At 45.2% G+C, this 22,558-nt stretch overlaps 1 protein-coding gene across 1 annotated transcript in view; it reads left to right on the forward strand.

The window, feature by feature from the left end:
• Positions 1 to 22,558, forward strand: part of MCM10 (minichromosome maintenance 10 replication initiation factor) — a gene marked incomplete at its 5' end in the record, with an annotated part of 49,250 nt that overhangs the window by 13,771 nt on the left and 12,921 nt on the right. Inside the window, 7 exons of the mRNA XM_082253524.1 lie at positions 2,921 to 3,037; positions 4,100 to 4,296; positions 5,575 to 5,675; positions 5,759 to 5,872; positions 5,973 to 6,090; positions 6,637 to 6,853; positions 18,790 to 18,931. Coding sequence (XP_082109650.1) covers positions 2,921 to 3,037; positions 4,100 to 4,296; positions 5,575 to 5,675; positions 5,759 to 5,872; positions 5,973 to 6,090; positions 6,637 to 6,853; positions 18,790 to 18,931 — 1,006 coding nt within the window. The remainder of the gene's footprint in view (positions 1 to 2,920; positions 3,038 to 4,099; positions 4,297 to 5,574; positions 5,676 to 5,758; positions 5,873 to 5,972; positions 6,091 to 6,636; positions 6,854 to 18,789; positions 18,932 to 22,558) is intronic.

Raw genomic sequence — 22,558 nt, forward strand, 5'->3', positions numbered from 1 at the left:
TTATTAATGTTTTTTTTCACAAAATGCATTAATTAAAGATATTTATCTGTCATTTTTAATTTCAAGATGGCGTTCAATGGCTAATGCCAGTCGAGCTCCACGGTGCCAGGCAGTGAGCACAGGGCCCACTAGAGGACGTCACGCCACCCTCATGAAGTCTGTTTTTGATTGATTGGTCAGAGACATTCACATCAGTGGCCTGCTGGAGGTCATTTTGTAGGGCTCTGGCAGTGCTCATCCTGTTCCTCCTTGCACAAAGGAGCAGATACCAGTCCTGCTAATGGTTTAAGGACCTTCTACGGCCCTGTCCAGCTCTCTTAAAGTAACTGCCTGTCTCCTGGAATCTCCTCTATGCTCTTGAGACTGTGCTGGCAGACGCAGCAAACCTTCTGGCAATGGCACATATGGAGTTGGAACGCCTGTGCAACCACCTCATGTTGCACCCTCCTAGGTAGGTGCTAGAGAGAGAGTATAGTTTGGCTCTGTCTGCTTATCAGAGGGAAAGCAGGCAAATTCTATATTGCTTTCTGCTTAACCGCAGGATCTGTGAGTTAAGTCTGCTCATGGTGCTCAGTGTGTGATTCATCTGGTCTAGGGAGTTTCACACTGGTCCAATAAGGAGGCATATTGGACAGTGGAGGAAACCAGGCCAATGGATACACAGGTTTTGATACAGCCTCAGTGATTGGCACAGACTGGTTGTCTCTGTGCATTCTGGGGTGTGGTATAAAAGCCAGGCGCACATGTGCTCGGGGTCTTTGGCTGGTGAGCAGAGTCCCGGAAGGAGGGTGACGGCTGCCTCCTCCTCTGTAGCAGTTGGTGTGTGGTCGCAGAAGGTCGGCCTGGTGGACCAGAATGAAGGAGCTCAACCCAGAGGTCCAGGAGAACTGATTGTAGGGGTTGAGACACTGGAGACCCTAGAAAAACAGTATCGTGAGTACAGGGGATCGTGTCTAGGGGCCTGACCTAAGAGGGGGGCCAGTAGTATAGTCGGAGGACGGGTTTCAGCTGGTGGAGTGAAAGCGCATGCTAGGGGAGTACCCTGAAGATAGTTAGTTTTTCAATCAAGTCATCTACTCAGACTTAATCCTAAAGTTCATCTAGTGGCAAGGTGGACCAGCAGCCTGGCTGCATCTACAGACAGGAGTCCTCATCTTTTGTGAATAGTTCAATTCTGGAGTATCCCACTCTATCCCTTCTCTCATCCCTAATTTAAATAGAACCACAAAACAACTACAACCCCTAGACTGTTCATTGACTGAGCCAGAGAGTAAAGAGTTAAATTGTGCATGCTGCTGTTGCTAACGGTAACCCAGGGGGATCCCAAGGTGAATAATCCAGCAGTCAACTAGGAGGCAGTGCTATGCTTATAAGGTCCAGATATCGCCTCTTGCTACCAGTAGTGACACTGACCCTAGCCAAATGCAAAACTAGTGAAAAACAGTCAGAAAATATGAGTAGGGAAAAAATATGTGCCCTCCATCTGTAAAACCTTTCCTGTTTTTGGAAGTCGTCTCATTGTTGCCCATCTAGTGCACATGTTAATGAAATTAACACCAAAACAGCTGAAACTGATTAACAACCCCCTCTGCTACTTAACTGACCAGATCAATATCCCAGGAGTTTCATTAACTTGATGCTATTCTCTAAAAAGTGTTCCTTTTTTTTGAGCAGTGTATATACACAGCAGCATCTACTGCTTTCCTAAAATAAATGTTGAAGTCAGGAAATCTGAATCCTCCATTTATTTATTTTTTCTCTGGTATCATCTGGGTAACAAAGTATTTTCTTTGTAACTGACTGCTAAAAATGTAACATTTATGTTAATTATCCCTTTCAGGTCCGGTTCACACTTATGCGATGCGGGAAGGCTGCGAATCCGCAGCCTGTTCCCGCATCGCACACGCACCCCCGGCAGTTCACACTGCCATATGTGATACACTGGGGGTGTCAATGTAATCTTAACGACACCCCCAGTTTGATCGCATATCGCAGTGCGATCGTGCAGTTCGCACAGGATCGGATCGCACAAGTGTGAACCGCTGTGCGATCCGATCCTGATGCGGCTTCCAAAAAGGGTCCTGTGCGAGTTTGCTGCGGGTGCGAATTTAGCCATACTAAGTGTATGGCTAAACTCGCACCGCACAGACGATCGCATGTAATGAAGGAGCAGTGCGCTCCGACATTACATGCGAACCCCGCACTCGCAGAAGTGTGAACCGGGGCTCACTGTCAAAGCTTCTTTTTTTTTTTTTTTTTTTCCCCACAGATATAAAACCATTTTTGGCCTTAAGATTAGTTAAAATCACCAAACAGACCCTGGCGAATAAAATGCTGACGTTCCAGTTTATGTGACACGATATTGGCACTCCTTACCTAATGCAAATTTTCAGTAAATTAAAAAAAAAAAATACAATAACCTAAATGTAGAGCACACAAACACAATATGACCCATTTTTTTTCACTCAACATCCTGAATGGTCCCCTGTAAGGGTGCACCAGCTTTTTGTTACACCATCTCTAGGTGGCTCCGACATACTGCCATCCAAGCTTATACACTCAAGAATTGATTTTTCCCCCTTTTCTTTCAAAACCCGCTTCTAGATCTCTGATTTGCTTCTTGGACTTTTTGGTATGAAGCAACAGTTTTCCTGATCTGCACCTGGTCTTCTGTTTACATATTTTATACATTCTACCACATTGATGGTTTAGCTCCATCGGATGGCAGCTTCAGGTGGCTTTTTGAGCTGCAAGCCGTCCCCAGTTCTGTTCTTTCTTGGGCCTGTTAGCACTGTTAGTGTGCTTTGTTGCCCACCCATCAGCTGGACTGCTTTTAAATGTCCCAATGGTGGCCTTAAATGAATGAGGAAGAAAATTAAGGTTCAAATTGCCTTGTAAGCATATCCCCTTTTCACAACAGGTGTGCCTGTCTGTTGACAATCCACAAAAGATCTTGTTACTGGGAGAAGCAATGGATATGGGAACATGTAAAGCTCGGAAGAAGAATGGTGATCCCTGCACCCAAATGGTCAACCTGGTAGGTGGCCAGTTTGTTCTCTGTTACTTTTCTACATAGTTTTCAAATCTTGATAGGTTGTCCTTAACCATTTCATAACTAAAGGCTTTTTACTGCATCTGTGAAAATAAGATACATCTGTCTGTGTAAGGGTTTCACCCTGTATGTGTAAGCCAGAACAGGCTGTTGCTTTTGTGATTACACATGGCTGTGAACTTAGGGGGTCGGGTGGCAGTGATGAGCTTTCTCTTGCTAATTTGCACTTTTTATGTAATTTCATGCAATTACCAAAATTTACTCCAAAATTGAATTGTCTAGTTCTGTTGAGCGTAAGGCTAGTGATAAAAATGTGGCACATGGTTAATGGCACACTTGGTCTTTTTCTGCTGCACTGTCTCCAAAACCTACTAAATGTTAAACCGAGACCGGTTATGATTAATTGCCACTGCAGCAACAGCTTAACACTAATACATCACTTGCTGTTTTTAGCTGGTGGTTGTTTGCTGTTTCAGTGTTATGTTGCTGCAAGAGAGGCAGAGCAGTAATTTAGCATGGTTGTTCTGTTTCTAAATATGTATTTTCTGCTTTCTTTAAAGTGGTTCTAAAGGCAGAATGTTTTTATCTTAATACAATGCATTTAGATAAAAAAAAAAAACTGTGTGCAACAGCCCCCTAATACTTACCCAAAGTTATCCCGATCCAGAAATGTTGCACGAGAGCTTCGACTGTCTGGGACTCTCCCTCCTGATTGTCTGAGACACAGCAGCAGGCGCCATTGGCTCCTGCTGTCAGTCAAAGTCAGTGAGCCAACGAGGAGAGAGAGAGGGGCCTAGCTGCGGCTCCGTGTCTGAATGGACACATGGAGCAGCGGCTCGGCTGCCCCCATAGCAAGCCGCTTGCTGTGGGGGTACTCAGCAGGAGGGAGGGGCCAGGAGCACCGACAGGGGACCTTAGAAGAAGAGGGTAGGGGCTGCCGTGTGCAAAACCATTACACAGAGCAGGTAAATATGACATGTTGTTTTTTATACAAAAAAAAAAAGACTGATAAACATTGATAATTTTTTATTTTTTTTTTCTAATTAGAATGACTGTGAGTACTGCCAGTATCATGTACAAGCTCAGTATAAGAAGGTGAGCGCCAAACGAGCAGATCTGCAGTCAAGCTATTCTGGACATGCCCCTAAGAAAGTGGCTAGGGGAGGAAACAGTCTGAAAGAGAAACTATGCCAGAGTGGCTTTCACTATGGCGGTGTGTCCTCTATGGCATATGCAGCTTCAATGTAAGTAGTAGATTTCTAATTTATCTGTAGTTTTTGTACAAAATCCAACTTTTCAGTTTATTAAAAAATATTTAATATCGGGTTTTTGTTTTAGCAAATTTCAATTATTAGAACAATTGACAGTTATAGAAATACATTTTGTTTTGGTTTTACACCATACCACTTTGGTACTGGCTTGCAGGGCATACTAAGAGGGAATGCAAAATGGACACAACGCACATGTATAACAAAGGTGTTTTTTTTTTTTTTTTTGTTTTGTTTTTTTTCAGCGTATGTGCCCTTGCATTACAGTACCTGCGTTCAGGCAGATCAGTGCAATTGGTGCAAGCCCTTACAGTTAGCAGAAATTCATCGCTCTTCCTTTTCTGCTGCATCAGGATGCAGTTCACATTGCTGCATTGAATGGGGCTCACATAAATAAATTTAATGTCATGACATTTTGGGCTTAGAGGGGGGTGGGTTGAATGATGCTGGGCACCTGTAAGAACCGCTCCGGATTGAAATTATTGCAGCAAAAGCTGCTCTTATTTTTAATAATGCTGGTCTCTTCCATCATATATTTTTGTTTTCGACACTTTTTTTTTTTTTTTTTATTTACATGTAAATAAACTATTAAGGACAGATACAGAAAGTGGGAAAATAATTGTATGCCTCTTGATTTTTAAGTTAAATATGTAGTTCTACTCTAAGCCACTTGCATTAATAAAGTGGTTGTTTTTTTTTCTGGACAACATTGATGTCAAGCCATACACATCTAGCCATTGCAGCACCCAGCACTTTAGTACATGGCTTCTGGGAGATTGTCTGAGCTGTACTTTCAGCTGAGCACCAGAAGAGTGCCATGGCAAAACTGAATAATGCTGGTTTGAATGTTAAATGGATATTAAGTCTTTTTTGTTTGTATTCGAGACAGTTATATTTCTGCCACATACCTGTTGCAGCCACTATTACTGCTGGATTTTTGTTATATTATGGAGAATAAAACATGAGGTGGTAAAACATACAAATTTCTAGGTGAACAAGAACAGAGCTGAGAATGATGGTAAAATCATCTCCTGTTTGAAGTACTCGAGATCTATGAGACACAAGACCTATCTGCCCATCATGGTCTGTGTATGACTAAATGATAGACTCTTAGGAAAGATTCACTCTGTTGTGGTGCAGCAACACCTATATTACTCCTAAGCATGATTCTTTGGAAATCAATAAAATTGGATATGAAAATGTCTTGCATAAAATGTTGATTGTAAAGATTAACTTTGTTTCATTTTTTTTCAGTGCATCAGCTGCAGCACCTAAGAGATCTATTCAAACCACTCTATCAAATATGGTAGTCAAAGGAGCAGGTGCAATAACACTGGAAGCAAAACAAAAAATAGGTATTTGACTTTGTGATCCCAGTACTAATGTCGTATTTCTTAGGCAATGTACAGTATCTAGAATAACAAACTTTGTTCTTCAGCTGCTGCAAGGAAAAACTCTGTGCCGTGTTCAGATGAGTTCAAGGAGCTTTTGACTATACCAACTCCAGGAGCCCTGAATCTGAATAGACATTTGTCTGGCCTGAACACAAAAGGTACAGAACTCTTCCACATCCACTCATTTGTACTTTAGGTATTGGGTAGAAACTTCGCATTGCATTCACACGTTTTAAATTTAACAACTTGATTTTTAAGCAACCACTGCTAAACCTGGATCGTCTATTCAGTCTCTCTCGGCTTCAGAGCTTTTGAAACAGCAGAAACAACAGTTATTGGATGCAAGAAAACGGAGATCAGAAGCGATCCAGAAAAGGTTAATTCAAAAACTATAGTTTCTTCATCACTCTTTGCATGCTAATTTACCCCAAAGCTAAACTATCATTCACAATTTGAGCCTTATTTAAAAGCTGTAAATATTTAGTACTCTATGAAATTTGTCATTTAGTAGAGCAAATATTGGCCTGATTTTAAGCATTTAGGGACTTTGGGTATTCAAGATACAACCCCCAAAAATGTAAATTCGTAGGGTATACCTCTTTTTAAAAACAATGCTGAACAAAGTACTATTTTTATGGTACTACTTTTTTCCAGTGGACTGCTGGGAAATCAAATAGATTTTATAGGGGCATGTTTTCAAAAGAAAGCTGTATATATTAATTTGGCATTGTAAGGAGGAAATGCAAAGTCTTTGCTGAATTAGTACGCCCATTGCCAAATGTAAACATTTTCCCTTTGTGTATAAGAGGTGGGAGCGGACACAGTTAAAATTCCAGTTTAAATGACTCAGTTAATTTGCAAATATCATGTGTGGTTGACGAATGTAATCGTATCTCATAAAATGAACCATCTTGTTTGTTAGGTTTCTTGAGAGCACAAATAAAACAGAACAGTCAAGTTCCGCTGCAAGTGTTGTGCAGGCAGTATTTCAGTCTCCAAAGCAAGCTGCAGAGTTCCCCAAAGCCCAGACGATGTCCGCCCCCAAGTTAGGTCGTGGTTTCACAGAGGGTGAAGATGTTCTCTTCTTTGATGTTTCTCCTCCTTCCTGCAAATTAAAGGCTTCTGCAGAAGCTAAAAAGGTATAGTTCATAGAAAATATACAAATTCTTATCTTGGCACTTCTTCCTTCTTGTTAAAAAAAAAAAGAATGTAAAGTGTTTGGGCTAGAGATCATCTTCTGTTCACCATAGGTAGCAACAACATCCCTGCTAGGTTGGGGGGGGGGATGTAGTAGTGTTTCATATGTCCTCCTGGTGTCTGCACTAATCCTGCTATACTGCTGACTTTTTTTAATCGTTTCAGTGGCAGCTCACAATACTGCATCACAGGAGGGGAAGCCTGGAGTCTTTTGGTGCAATTAGTGAGGCAGAGTGCACTCTCTATCCTCTTTGATGTATGGGGAGCTAGGGCATATGCACAGTGCAGCAGCACCATCAGGGAGCTGGAGAGGAGCGCAAAAGTTCCTGTGTCATTTGGAGCTCTATGCACACCACTTATAGGATCACTGGGCTATATAGGGGCAATAACACTTTTAAAGTTTCGCCCCAGGGTACAGGTATAACACCTGTTTTGGGACACTTTTTGGCTGGTGCTGATACTATTGCCCCACTCAGCCAACTGGACTGCTTTAAAGGCTAGAGCCACATATTGTCAGCAGGCCATGTCTCGGCGACAAAAGTGGAGAAGGTTCCCAAATTCCTTCTTCTCCACTCAGGCAGGGAGGAACCTAGTCATAGCTCTTGCAATGTCTCCCTTGAGTGTAAATTGGTTCCAGGTGGCTCTGATTCTCTAAATACACTGCCTGGCCAAAAAAAAAAAAAAAAGTCGCCACCAAAAAAAAAAAGGTCACACACATTGGACAGCCTTTAGCTTTGATTACAGCACGCATTCGCTGTGGCATTGTTTCGATAAGCTTCTGCAATGTCACAAGATTTATTTCTGTCCAGTGTTGTATTACTTTTTCACCAAGATCTTGTATTGATGATGGGAGAGTCGGACCACTGCGCAAAGCCTCCAGCACATCCCAAATATTCTCAACTGGGTTAAGTTCTGGACTCTGTGGTGGCCAATCCATGTGTGAAAATGATGTCTCATGCTCCTTGAACCACTCTTTCACAATTTAAACCCAATGAATCCTGTCATTGTCATCTTGGAATACGCCCGTACCATCTGGGAAGAAAAGAATCCATTGATGGAATAACCTGGTCATTCAGTATATTCAGGTAGTCAGCTGACCTCATTCTTTTGGCACATGCAGTAACTATCCAATAGGATAGTTACAGCATGCTTAGTTTAGTTAGTTGCTTAGTTAATTCCAGGTGGCGACTTTTTTTTTTTTTTTTTTTTGGCCAGGCAGTGTATGTCTGGTTTTTGCACTGCATCGAGGCACCTTCTTTCAGTTACTTTGCGTCAAGTGAAGCTGTTGCACATTCTTCTTCTGAGGAGTCTACGCTTAAAGAAGCCCAGGGTTGTCTCAGAAGTGAAAGGGCATTTGTTGGTTTCCTTGAAGAGGTAGTTTGAACAAACTTGAATTTGCCGCTCCCGGAGATACCTTTTCAAAAAGTTACTGGACTAATGTCATGGTGTCTGCCTTGATACCCCTAATCTGTTCTGTTCACCCTTGCTTTTAAAGGCTGTGTTGTATACGGATTGGGCTCACCCTGAAAAGGTGTTTAAACGTCCCACCATAGAGGTTTACTCAATGGTGTCATATGGAAAGCAAGCTCACCAAATTGAGTATGCTGGTTGTCGTTCTGGCAGTTTCATATCTGAGCAAGACCGTGAATGGTTACTGTGGGTGAAGTACTGGTCTTGAGGGACCTTTTGGATAAACGCTTGGAAGCTTTATTTCTCTATCGCTCATTGACAGACGTAGTCTTCTTGATTCTCAAGAGCTGGGTTATGTTGTCTCCGCAGGAGTAGGACTAGGCAGAAAGACAAAACGTTCTGGCTCCACCTTAGGGGCAGTCCCTGAGGGTATATCCTCCCTCTCTCTGCTACAGGGAATCAGTTTTTTTCTGTCTAGTCAGGCGTTCCCTTTTTTTCTTTCCTCGTTATGAGGCAGTATGAATTATGGGCCCCTCCATATATGGTCAGTATATATCTAAAACTTATAAGTCCCCCTTGTAATACAGCATGTGTTTGTGGGAAGTGGACTTGGTTTGAGAGCTAACACTCTACCCAGCAGACTGTAACATTACAGCAGACATAGGAGGTATAATCCTACCTTATTTGTAGTGTATCTCCTGTAGATCCATATATCGCCTCTTAGCAGAGATGCAGGTGGATGTGCTGGGAAAACGATTTTGGCGGTCCGCCGCCATTTTGCCGTAGACCAAGTGCATGTATGTCATCAGGTCACGCCGGCCGCCATGTTTTTGGAGTCTTATGTCTCTTCTATGGGGGCGGCTATGTTTCGTGAGCCCAGCTACCTCGTGGAGAGCTGGGAACGCCGGAAGGCGTACACAGGGGGCGGAGCCACGTCCTTCTACCCGGGAAAAAGCAACAGCTCCTTCCAGTCTGTAAAGACAGACGCTGACTGCAGTTGGTTGGAAACTTCACTGCATCGGTTGGTGAGCCTTGGGGGTCCCTCTCTCTCTCTGTGGGATCGAGAAGCAGGTACTCTGAGGGGCGCTATTGCGCTAGGGGGAGACACACGAAAAAAAAAAAAAAAAAAAGAAAATTTTTTTGTTTTTGCTGGCAAAGGTGTCCTGAATTAACATGGACCCTGCCACTCATGTATCTCCTCCGGATCCCCTCGAGGGGTCTGCAGGATCCTCCAGCACCCCACTGACAATTGAATCATTGTCAGCTATTATGGAAACTTTTGTGTCCCGGGTGGAAGTGGCTTGTCAGGGACAGGGCGCAAGAAAGCGACCCCCGCCTAACCCCTTATTATCTGAAACCTCGGATTCAGACTCTGAGCCTATTTCTGCAGTTGCAGGTACTTCATCTGGGATTGGTGTCTCGGGTCCTGTCTCTTCAGACAGCGAGGAGGATGTTTCGGCATCAGCCATAGCCCGAGAGGAAGCGTTGGTAAACGCACTCATTGTATCTGTTCAAGAAACCTTAAGATTACAGGGTATTCCATCGGAAATAGCTGAAACTGAAATCCCTTTTGGGACTAAAAAACGTATCAAAGTGGCGAAGGTTTTTCCATTGCCCAAATGTTTTGGCAATCCAATCGAAGAAGAATGGCGTCTGCCAAAACGCACTTTTACTATTTCTAAACGCATTAACAGGCGTTATCCGTTTGAGGAAACCCTCATTAAGAAATGGACAGAACCACCTGTGGTGGATTCACCAATTGCTAGATTGAATAAAGCCACGGTTATTCCTCTAGAAGACGCTCCGTCTTTTAAAGATCCAGTGGATCGCAAGATAGAAGCTATGTCTCGCACCATGTTTTCCTTGATTGGATCAGCTTTCAGACCTATAATAGCTATTGGTCTGGTTTCGCAGGCTGTAACTGAATGGACCAAGTGGTTACGCCGGGACTTAGAAGAGGTCCCTCAGGCGGTATCAGATTTGTTGGAACAAATGATACAGGGGTTACAGTTTGTGTGTGATGCGGCGTTAGACGCCACTCCATTATTGGCGCGAGCATCAGTCTCCGCAGTGGTTCTCAGGCGTACACTGTGGCTAAAAGGTTGGTTAGCCGACCAAGGTTCCAAAAAAGCATTGGCTAATATCCCCTTTTTAGGAGAGCGTCTATTTGGAGCCAACTTAGATGAGATCATTAAGGATCTCACGGGTGGAAAGAGCACCTTTTTTACCGCAAAATTTTAAAGGTAAAGGAACTCGTCAAAGACGAGGGCCTTCTTTTTCTGCTCACAAGAGGTTTTTTCGTCCCGCGGGTGAAAAAATTAAGTCCTCCAAAGCTCCTGCAGGAGGCGTCAGGGGTCGTTGGTCGGGCAAGCAAAAGCCCGCCCCCTCCAGACCTGAAGATAAACCGTCCAAAGCCTGAAGGTGCGCCCCCACCCATAACTGGGGTGGGGGGACGTCTTCGCCGGTTCCCGGATCCATGGCTTTCCAGAATCCCGGACAAATGGGTTTGCGAAGTCATAAGGTCAGGGTACAAGATCGAGTTTCGATCTCTCCCACCTCTTCCCTTCCAATATCCGACTATCCCCGGATCGTCTAGAAGATCTGCGGAGACCAGTCACAGATTTACTACAACAAGGAGTGGTAGTCCACGTTCCTTGGACAGAACGGTTTCAAGGGTTTTATTCAAACCTATTTACAATACCCAGGAAAGAGGGCAAAGTGCGTCCAATTCTGGACTTAAGGGCACTCAATTCTTTTGTCAACATAAGAAGATTCAGAATGGAGTCCATTCGCACAGTAGCAGCCTTCCTGCATCCAGGGGATGTCCTAGCGTCCATAGACATCAAGGACGCATATCTTCACATTCCCATTTTCGCAGGACATCAGCGGTTTCTACGCTTTTCCGTAGAAGAGAACCACTATCAGTTTTTGGCGTTACCTTTCGGTCTCGCCACGGCTCGGCGGGTCTTCACGAAGGTGTTGGCCCCAATGTTGGCACTTCTGCGCCAAAGAGGCATATCGATCCTTGGTTACCTAGACGATCTTCTGCTTCATGCAGAGTCTCCTCAGACCTTGCTACAAAACATAGAAATTACTATGATTTCTTTACAGGAATTCGGGTGGCTGGTGAACCAGCAAAAGTCATTTCTGGTTCCCACCCAGAGGCTCGAATATCTGGGTCTAATTCTAGACACAGTCAGGACAAGAGTTTTTCTTCCGGTAGGGAAACTCCGAAAGATTCAATCAGCAGTCCAGTTGTTACTGTCCAACAGCTGGTCTTCCCTTCGGACTTGCATGAGGGTTCTGGGGTTGATGGTGGCTTCGTTCGAAGCAGTCCCATTTGCCCAGTCCCATACCCGAATTCTTCAGCAAGAGATTCTTCTCAGATGGAATCGGAATCCGGAATCCCTGGACAATCAGATCCGATTGAGCAAACAGACCAGAGAGTCTCTGGTCTGGTGGCTTCGGTCTCCGATGCTCAGCTAGGGAAAGTCATTTCTGCCAATATATTGGACGATAGTGACCACGGATGCCAGTCTATCCGGATGGGGAGGAATTCTCGGTCAGTTATCTGTCCAGGGACTTTGGTCCCCGGAAGAATCCAGGTTACCGATAAATGTATTGGAACTGAGAGCGATCAGACTTTGTCTGATTCACTGGACCGAGCAGCTCCAGGGCAGCCCGGTTCGGATTCAGTCGGACAATGCCACGGCCGTGGCTTATGTCAATCACCAGGGGGGCACCAAGAGTCTCAGAGCGGCCTAAGAAGTGGCTTGCATTCTTCGCTGGGCGGAACGATTTGTTCCAGCAATCTCTGCGGTGTTCATTCCGGGGGTGGAGAATTGGCAGGCAGATTATCTCAGCCGTCAGACTCTGGATCAGGGGGAATGGTCCCTCCATCCAGACGTTTTCCACCAGTTGTGCCTACGGTGGGGCACCCCGGATGTGGATCTGTTGGCATCACGATTCAACAGGAAAGTTCAGAGATTCGTGGCTCGCTCCCGCGATCCTCTAGCAGAAACCGCAGACGCACTGATCGCCCCGTGGGGGCAATACCAGCTAATGTATGCCTTCCCTCCTCTCGCGTTACTGCCAAGACTTCTTCGCAGGATAGAGGAGGAAGGAATTCCAGTAATTCTGGTAGCTCCGGACTGGCCTCGTCGAGCTTGGTACGCCGACGTGGTCAGAATGGTGGCGGACGTCCCGTGGAGACTTCCTCTCAGGGAGGACCTACTGTCTCAGGGACCGATCTTCCATCCTGCTTTACGATCGCTGGCTTTAACGGCCTGGCTATTGAGACCCAGGTGCTGAAGGACAAAGGTTTGTCAGCTTCAGTTATTCCTACTCTAGTTGAAGCAAGGAAAGCGACTTCCAGAAAGATTTATCATCGCACATGGAAGTCCTACATTGCATGGTGTGAACCTTTGGGGTTCCGTCCTCGGTCTTATTCGATTAGTCGAATATTAGTTTTTCTGCAACAAGGGGTTGAGCAGAAACTGGCCTTGAGTACTATCAAGGGTCAGGTCTCAGCATTAGCTATCTTCTTTCAGAAGCCTTTGGCTACTCATTCCTTGGTGCGGAATTTCATCCAGGGGGTGCGACATCTGGCTCCGCCAGTGCACGCGCCGTTACCCCCCTGGGATCTTAATTTAGTGTTGTCGGTTCTTCAGAAACCTCCCTTTGAAGATATTAGGGAGATTCCTCTACCTACGTTGTCCCAGAAGGTGGCCTTCTTGGTGGCTATTACTTCTGCACGCAGGGTGTCAGAACTGGCCGCATTATCTTGTCGTTCACCATATCTGGTGGTTCATAGAGTTAAGGTGGTTCTTCATCCGAATCCATCCTTCCTACCAAAAGTGGTTTCAGAATTTCATCTGAATGAAGAAATTGTGTTACCTTCCCTGTGTCCTAAGCCCAGTCATCCTCAGGAGTTTGCTTTACACTCCTTGGATGTGGTCCGGGCGATCAGGGTATACTTGAAAACGACAGACTCGTTTCGCAAGACGGATTCACTTTTTGTGATCCCGGATGGACCCAAAAAGGGGTTGCCTGCATCTGCCGCGACCATTTCCAGATGGATCAGACAGACGGTAGTACAGGCTTATTCTATTAAGGGTCGGGAGCCCCCGTTCCCTGTTAAGGCGCACTCCACTCGGGCGCTTAGTGCGTCATGGGCCTTTCGCCATCAGGCGTCAGTGGTCCAGGTGTGCAAGGCGGCTACCTGGTCGTCGGTGCATACCTTTACAAAACATTATAAAGTTGATGTAATGGCATCGTCTGATGCCTCGTTTGGCCGCAAGGTTTGCAGGCCGCAATTTGAGGAGACCAGTGGTCTACCTCGAGGGTTTTTTCCGTTGGAAATTTTTCTTTAGTCTCATTCTTTGTTTATAATGAGCCTTTAAAACTTCTAGTTTGGCACCGGTTGGGCCTTCTAGATTGGATTTGATTTTGTCAATCCCACCCCTCATTTGTGGCACTGCTTCTGGATGTCCCAGCTCTTGAGAATCAAGAAGACTACGTCTGTCAATGAGCGATAGAGAAAAATGGATTTTTGTAAGATCTTACCGTAAAATCCTTTTCTCTTAAGCTCATTGACAGACGTAGTACCCGCCCCTCTATCATTGAGTTGGGTTGGGTTAAATTCTCTGTTACTGCTTTTGAACAGAACTGATTCCCTGTAGCAGAGAGAGGGAGGATATACCCTCAGGGACTGCCCCTAAGGTGGAGCCAGAACGTTTTGTCTTTCTGCCTAGTCCTACTCCTGCGGAGACAACATAACCCAGCTCTTGAGAATCAAGAAGACTACGTCTGTCAATGAGCTTAAGAGAAAAGGATTTTACGGTAAGATCTTACAAAAATCCATTTATTTAGATCTTCCTTTGCCCGGGTAGGGGAAGTAATGTAACTGACAGTTGCAGCCTTTGGTGTGTGTCAGGCTCTTAAGGTTTGGGCTCTTGAGATGATGAGCAAAAAAGATTATGATCAAATGGATATTCCGAATCCGCTAGGTGCCTGGAGTATTTTCCTTGAGCACTCAATTTCTCAGTGGATGCCTTGAAGGATTCCATTCAACAGCTTCCTCGTCTAGGCCCTTTGTACATATGCTCAGAATTCTTCAGCTGAAGCGTTGGTCAATGAGAACTGCCTTGTGTAAAGCAAGTAGATTGTCTACCCTTTCAATGGAATGTATGTTTGGTCCTGCCTTGCATGATTACATCCAAAAAGTGACCGTGGGTAAGAGTACCATTTTGCCATTGAAGAAGGCAAATTCAAAAGCACAGAAACTTGTCCCTCCATCCCACTTTAAAAAAACGGTCTATTGTCCTTAATAGGCCTCTGGTTTAATGGTTTAAAGCTGAAACCCAGTTCTGCAAGAAGTCTTGGCCAATGAGGACCTTTTGTGAATGTTTTTGGACCAGGATGATTGTAGATGATTGGGTTTGCAGTGTAGCATCTTGGGGTTACAAATTGGAATCCATAAGCCTTCCTTTAAAGTGTTTGTTACCCCAGCATTTCATATTCCTGATATGTGCCTGCTGTACAATGTACTTGTATGAGAAAGTATCCTGTTTTCTTTGTATTCTTTATGTGAAATCACTGGGGTTCCTGCCAGTCCCTCTGCTTTACTAATAAAAACTGACCACACTATGCGAGACAATACACCATGGTAGGTTTTCTATCTGTGCTGGGAACTCAACCTACTCTCCTCCAATGATCCGACTTGTCCTGACACACCCCCACTGCACAGCCATTCACTGGGAAGCTCAGTGTACTGTTGCTTCCGCGCCCCCCCCCCCCAGCGCTTATGCAGCTGAGAACAGAGATCACATCAAGGTGTTTATAATGTGTGTCTGTTTGTTTTTGTTTGTTTTTAAATCTATACACAAATGTTTTGCCTTTCATTTCTATTCTAAACTGAATGGATTGTTTTACAAGGTGAATGTTTTACAATCCCTTTAACGTTTAATACTTTCAGATATTTAGCTGAATCAACAAACAGCAGTCTTTTTTCAGACTCTCGACTGTCTGCTTGCACAAAGTGATCGCTCTAGTCCCAGAGGAAAAAAGGTTTTATTTGTTTCTAGTCTAACCTATTTACAGTAACTAAACAACGTGTACCCAGTTCTAGATCTGGAGAGGCTCAACAAGTTTCTTCATATGCAAAAATTCTGAATGAATCTGTCGGGTTACCTCAGGGGTCCTCCGATGAGAATCCCAGTCTGACAACACCATTAATCAATCACCAGGGCAGAATTGGAAGTCGTGCCGTTCAGGCAGATTTTCTCAGCAGGCATGGCTGAATCAGGGGGAGTGAGCTCTTCATGCACAGGTGCTTACAGCATTCTGCTAGCGAAGGGGGTGCTGGATGCGGATCTTTTAGCATTCCTGTTCAATATAAAACTGGACAGGTTTTTGTCCACTACCAGGGGCCCTCGCAGTGTATTCCCTGATAACTGTGTTGGATCAGGAATTTATGCCTACCTACTTCTACAACTTCTGCCTTAAAGCGGTTGTAAACCCTATAAAAAAAACCTGCAAGACAAAGGCATAATGAGCTAGTATGCATCATTATGTGTAACTTACCTTAAAACGAAGCCCCGACACGGACCCCCGGACATCGCTGTGGGCGCTGCCATGATCCCTCGTCGTCTCTTCCGGGTTCGGCGGCTCCAGCGCGCTGATTGGCCGGAAGAGACGGCTCCGGCGCGATGATTGGCCGGAGCCGCGATGACGTCACTCCCGCGCATGCGCGCGGGAGTGATTTTTCCGGCAAGCTCCCGGCAACTTAATTGAAGGTCCCCCCGGACCTTCAGAGCGCATGCGCCGCTCGCGCGAGCATGCACTGTAAATATCTCCTAAACCGTGCCGGTTTAGGAGATATTATTTGTACCTACAGGTAAGCCTTATTATAGGCTTACCTGTAGGTAAAAGTGTCAAAAAGCACTATACTACCGCTTTAACTGTTGTGCAAAATACAGTGGGGTGGGTGGATTCCTGTCATGGCAAGATATTGTTACCCTCTTTCTGTCCTTAACCTCAGACTCCAGTGGACAAAGCTTTTCATACTTTGGATGTGGTTCTTGTGGTAAACATTTTACCTATAGTCAACAGAATCTATTCGACAATCTGATTTTTGTTTATTCCCCCCCACCCCCCCCTCTCTGATGGCCTGAGGAAGGATCACACGGAATCAAATCTGCTCTTTCTAGATGGATTTGTCAGCTTATTTTAACCTTAAGGATTTACAGGAAATAACTGGACCCTTTCTTTAAGAGTTTATTCTACCAGGAGCCTTGGTGCATCCTAGGCTATTCCAACAATAAACCTTTGTAATTCAAATTTGTGAGGCTGCTACCTGGTCTCCAGTTTATTCCTTTTTACTGAGTTTTACCAGGTAGCTGTTTGGGCACCTGTGGACACTACCTTCAGGAGAATGGTCTTGCAGGTGGCTGTTAACCTATGTTTTTTGTTTCTTTGGGTCAGTTAGCTGGTTGCCATGCTGCCTTCCCCTCAGTATATTTAGTGCTTTGGGCATCCCTATCTTGATGTGTATATAAAGATGCCCTGTAAAGTACTCCCAGAAAAGGACTCTATAGGTAAACCAAGGATCCCTTTTTTACAGGGCCATTGGGTGCCATTTTACATATTTTAAATTTTGCTTTTCTTTGAGGGACTGAGAGTTGACTTCATCTAGTGGGAATAGTGTTTTAGCCACATGCTTTGTGCTCTTTCCACCATTCAATGTTGAGGAAGCATCCTGCTGTGTCTCCTCCTTCCTGGTTTCCTATATTTGTTTAAGTAGAGCTGTATTAAAAGATGGACCACTCCTTTTTGTTCTAGTAAAATCCTGCTTTAACCAGATAATGATGATCCACTTGAAGGATGCACTTGTGTTTTAAGAATCACATCTATAGGTGACTGGAGATCATTTCTAAAACCTTTTGTGTCCAGTACTGTCTTACAGCCTGCATTTGCTGTCATTTTGACGTGTCAAAATGTAGCCAACTGAATAAAACCCATGACAAGGTATCCGACCTCCTTCCAAGCTCATCCCTTGCTACTGTGTGCACTGTTTGTTAGAAGTCTGTCTCATTTTTCATATGATTTTCCATTGGTTAACATGAGTACTCTGTTAAAAGTATTGGACTGCGGTCAGTCGAATAAAAAAAGTATCTGTGCGTATCCCCCTCGAGGGATGTCACCTCAAAGCTACCATGAACACCCTTAGGCTACATGTACACGGGTCGTTTTAAAAAGTCAGTTGAACGCTGGAATGTTAACAGCTATGTAAAGGACGTTTAAAACGTCCGTTGTGTCGCGTTTGCAGCCGCATTTAGCGGGCTATTGCGCTCAGATCCGTTTTTAGAGGTCAAAAAATCATTCCCCTTTAAACAGTAAAAACGGAATCGCTAAACGCTGGTGATCGCGTTCGGTCGCGTTTTGCGTTTGAAACGCCGGTAAACACACGTTCTGAACATCCTGAACGCAAATAATTGCTTTCCAAAAAAAATGACCCTAAACTCAACTGCCTCTAAATGACTGTAAACGACTCAGTGTACATGGACAGATAAGATAACCTAGAGGAGGGTTCAGGGGCTTCTGAAAAAAACGCCCAACTGCTCCTAAACGTCTTTACAAGTAGCAGTGTACATGAGGCCTTATAAAGGATGTCACTGGAGGTAAGAATATTCACCTGCTCTAGCAGAAGAAGCTTGGGGCTCAGGCCGGGAAGGTTTACTCATCCTGGGAGACCAAAAAGAGTTCCTTTCATTACTACCAGACCTTAACCTTCATAGCCAAACACAAACCTGGCCCGCCCATAAACTCTGGCTTCCAACCTGCCGGTGTCAATGTATAGATCAGTAGATCTCCATGCAATCTATGTAAGCTTTCTGGAGTAGGTGATCATAGCTCCAGTACTTGTAGCAGAATGGGCCTAGGGGTTCTACGCCAACCTGTTCAGTGATTCCAAACTGAAAGGGAGCATATGCCCCATTTTGAATCCCAAGGCCCTTTTCTAATTTTTTTTTTTTTTTATTTAGGTCCAGATATTCTGGCTGGATTTACCCACATCAGTCATAGCCTCCTTTTCACTAGGGTGTATTTCTGGTCTCTTGAGAAGATGCGCCTACATTAATGTCTCCATTTTCCCAGTGCATCAGTGACTTTGCTGTGGGCGCTTAACACTTAGTTTGTGGACTTCTAATCTTCTTATCCTCTGCATAAAGATTCTGGCCCCTGTGCTAGCTTTGCTCTGCTCTTAGGACATCGCTTTCATGGGATATCGAACAACCTAAGGGAGCAATCGGCACAGGTTCTGACTTGACAATATAGCTGGAACTGCCCAGACCTTGAAAAAGTTTGTCTGGGTCCTGCATTTTCATTGATCTCTTGTTTCCCTTGATGAACCGCAAGAAATGGATTTTACGCCAAGTTCAAAATTCTTTTTTTTTTTCTCTCTTTACAGAAAGCTGCTATCCGGAAACTGCAAGCAAAAGGACAAATGCTAACAAAAGAGGATCCTAACCGTATCAAGAGAAAGCGTTCCGCTTCAATGGACATTGACCAAGTGGCCGAAAGAGCAAACCGAGATACTACGTCACCTGAAGGTAATCTGCCCTGATTGGCTGTTTTGCAGTTGCAATAAAGAGAAGCTGTCCTAGAGCACAATACCTTTTCCAGATGTTTCCAATAGAAGCTACCATTTTTGTGAGCCTTTTGCTGCCTCCATGGTGACATAAGTATAGTTTCTGACCCAGAACTAGTTTACAGTACCATGGTTTGTGACAGACTTTTTATGACAAACTACTCTAAACCCTTAAGACCAATCTCAGGGCGGCTATGACGTTATCTTTATTGTGCATCCCAAGACACAGGGTGTAATAATAATCATTATGATACTGTCATTCTGCCACCTTCTGGTGGTTGAACACTGGGGGAAAAAAAAGGAAATCCCCTCCTAGGTATGAGTTCATGGATCTACTGTACCACCCACAATTCATACTTCTAGGTCAGCGGTTTTAGTGGGTTGTACATCTGTGAAGACTTGCCACTGCATCAAACTGAAGATCTAGTATCTACCAAAGGGGTGTATGGATAGAACTGTTGAAAGAACATTTTTGAGGTGTTCTGTTTCCATCTTTGAACTTGTAACATTTTAAAAAGCAATCTGCAACACCATGGTTTGACATTTTGTTTCTAAGAGGACTAGCAGTTGCATCTAGAACCTTAATGCAGAGTTAAACCCTTCAGATCCTTTACAACCAAGAAAGCTACCAACATGGCCTCTGTTGAGTCTGCAGTTTTCATGGTGCTGCACATGTGATCAGCCTTGAGACCAGCCATTTGATGGCTTTGCAGATTGGCTGACAGCTGAAAAGAAACACACAAACTGCTTTGATATTTATCATTCCTGGCATGTCTCAATTTAACAGTTTTTTTGGGAAACCACATTTGAGAGGTTAGTTCCACTTTAGGCAGTTATAGGCTGTACAGTACAATTAATTTTTTGTTTTATTCTCTAAAACTGCACTTTCTCTTTCGTTCATTGATGGACACAGCTCCTGTCATTCTTGATCATTGGGTTATGCTGCCCCCTACAGGAGTAGGACACAAGGCAGAAAAAACTTCTGGCTACACCCATGGGCAGCCCCAGGGGGTATACTCCCTCTTCCTGCTATAGTCACTCTGTTTTTTCTGCCTAGTTAGGAGTAAGGACCTAGTTCCTTGCTGGGATCTTTGGTCCTGGCAAAATTTTTTGGATAAAAAATGTTTTTCTTTCCTCCTGGATTTTTCCTGTGAGATCTACTTTCAACTGCCGGACTAGGCAATGAGCTGGATAAGCCCACCTGGTTCCGGGTATGGTTAGTAGCTGTCTCCCTTCTACCCCTGGAGGGTTTTTGGGGTGGACATGGACCCCTCCTTGGGACAGTCGGACCCCCCGCTTTCCCCCTCCTTCCTGCGGACATAGCCCCGACATCATTAAAGGTCTCACAGGGGGTAAGAGTACCTTTTCTTCGCAGGCTACTAAGGGCAAGGAACCTCGTCGTAGACTTCCCTGGTACAAGACAAGTGGGTCCATGAAGTCCTTTAGTCCGGCTACAAGATCGAGTTTTGCTTTTGTCCTCGGCAAGGTTGTTTCCTTCCAACCTGCACCTATCCCCAGACTGGTTACAGGGCCTGTTTGGTGTGGTACAAGACCTGTTCCTTCAGGGTTTTTACTCATACTTGTTCACAGTCCACAGGAAGGAAGGCAAGCGCGTCCAATCCGTGACCTCATGGCGCTAAACTGCTTTGTGTGGGTATAGAAGTTCAGAATGGAGTCCATTCGAACGGTGGTGGCATCCTTGCGCCAGGGGGATTTCCTCGCCTCTATAGACATCAAGGATGCCTATCTTCACATTCCAATATGTCACAGAGTTTTCTTCTCTTTGCTGTGGGAGAGGAGCATGATCATTTTGTGGTGTTACCTTTTGGTCTCGCCTCTGCTCCTCGGGTCTTCACAAAACTGTTGGCTCCCGTACTAGCCTTGCTACGCCAACAGGGGATCGCGGCACTGGGTTACTTAGACGATCTCCTTCTGCGAGCGGAATCTCCCTCTGCTCTGCCGGAGAACCTGGAGATTACAATAGGAACTCTGCGGCAGTTCGGCTGGATTCTGAATTTTCAGAAGTCTGCCCTGGTTCCATCCACAAAGCTGGACTATTTTGGCACGACTCTGGACTCGGCCGAATGCTCCTTCCTCTGGGCAAGCAACAGAAATTAGACTGCAATTCGCCTTCTGCTGTCCAACAAATGGTCATCCCTCAGGACTTGCATTAGGGTGCTGGGCGTGATGGTATCTACCTTCGAGGTGATACCGTTTGCACAGTTCCATATGAGGTCCATGCAAAAGGAGATCCAAGTGGGACAAGACTCCGCAGTCTCTGGACAATCAGATCCGGCTGAGTTGGGGAACGAAGGAGTCCCTGATATGGTGGCTACGCTCCCCGGCGCTTTGGCTGGGAAAATCCTTCCTTCCCTTGTATTGGACAGTGGTCACCATGGATGCCATATCTGGCTGGGTAGGCGTCCTCGGCAAGCATTCTGCTCAGGGGATCTGGACGTTGGAAGAGTCCAGATTACCGATCAATGTCTTGGAACTCAGAGTGATCAGACTGTGTCTGGATCATTGGACTGATCATATTCAGAGATGCCCAGTGCGCATTTAGTCGGACGACGCCACGGCCGTGGCTTATGTCAATCACCAAGGTGGCACAAGAAGTGCCCTGGCCGGCATTCTAATGTGGGCAGAACCGTTCTTTCTAGCCTTCTCCGCCGTAAACATTTCCGGGGAAGATTATCTCAGTCAGCAGACGTTGGGCCAAGGGTAGTGGTCCCTTCATTCGGAGGCGTTTCATCAGCTGTGCCTCCGGTGGGGCACCCCCCAGGTGAATCTTTTGGTGTCTCGGCTCAACAGAAAGGTGCAGAGGTTCGTAGCTCGGTCAAGGGATCCACTGGTGCACGCTACAGACGCGCTGGGGTCAGTATCCTCTGATCTACGCCTTCCCTTCTCTCAAGCTTCTGCCCAGACTCCTATGCAGGATGGAGGCAGAAGGGATTGTGGTCATCTTAGTAGCTCCAGACTGGCCTCGCTGGGCTTGGTACGCCGATATAGTGCGGCTGGTTGCCGCCGTTCCTTAGAAGAAAGGACCGATCTTCCATCCTGCTTTACAGTCGCTGGCTTTGACGGCCTTCATGGCTTGGCTTATTGCCAGGTGCTAAAGGATAGAGAATTGTCTGAGTCTGTGATTCCTATGTTGTTAAAAGCTAGGAAATCTACTTCCAGGAAGATCTACCATCGTACGTGGAAGACGTACATTGCGTGGTGTGAGTCTCTTGGGGTTCATCCTCACTCCTTCTCGGTGGCTCGGATCTTAACCTTCCTTCAATGGGTGGGGAGGGGTTGAACAGAAGTTGGCCTTGAGTACCATCAAGGACCAGGTATTGGCCTTGGTGGTGTTTTTCCAACGCCCTTTGGCCACACACTTCCTGGTGCTTACTTTTGTTCAGGGTGTGCGACATTTGGTTCCCCCAGTGCGGGCTTCGTTACTGCCTTAAGAATTTAATTTGGTGCTTTCAGCTCTACAGATGCCTCCCTTTGAAAATATTCGGGACATTCCTCCGCTTACACTGTCCCAGAAGGTGGCCTTTTTGGTGGCTCTTTTTGGTGGCTATCATCTCTGCGCACAGGGTAT

Source organism: Pelophylax lessonae, assembly GCF_965119305.1.
Source record: "Pelophylax lessonae genome assembly, chromosome: 4".
NCBI lineage: Eukaryota > Metazoa > Chordata > Amphibia > Anura > Ranidae > Pelophylax > Pelophylax lessonae.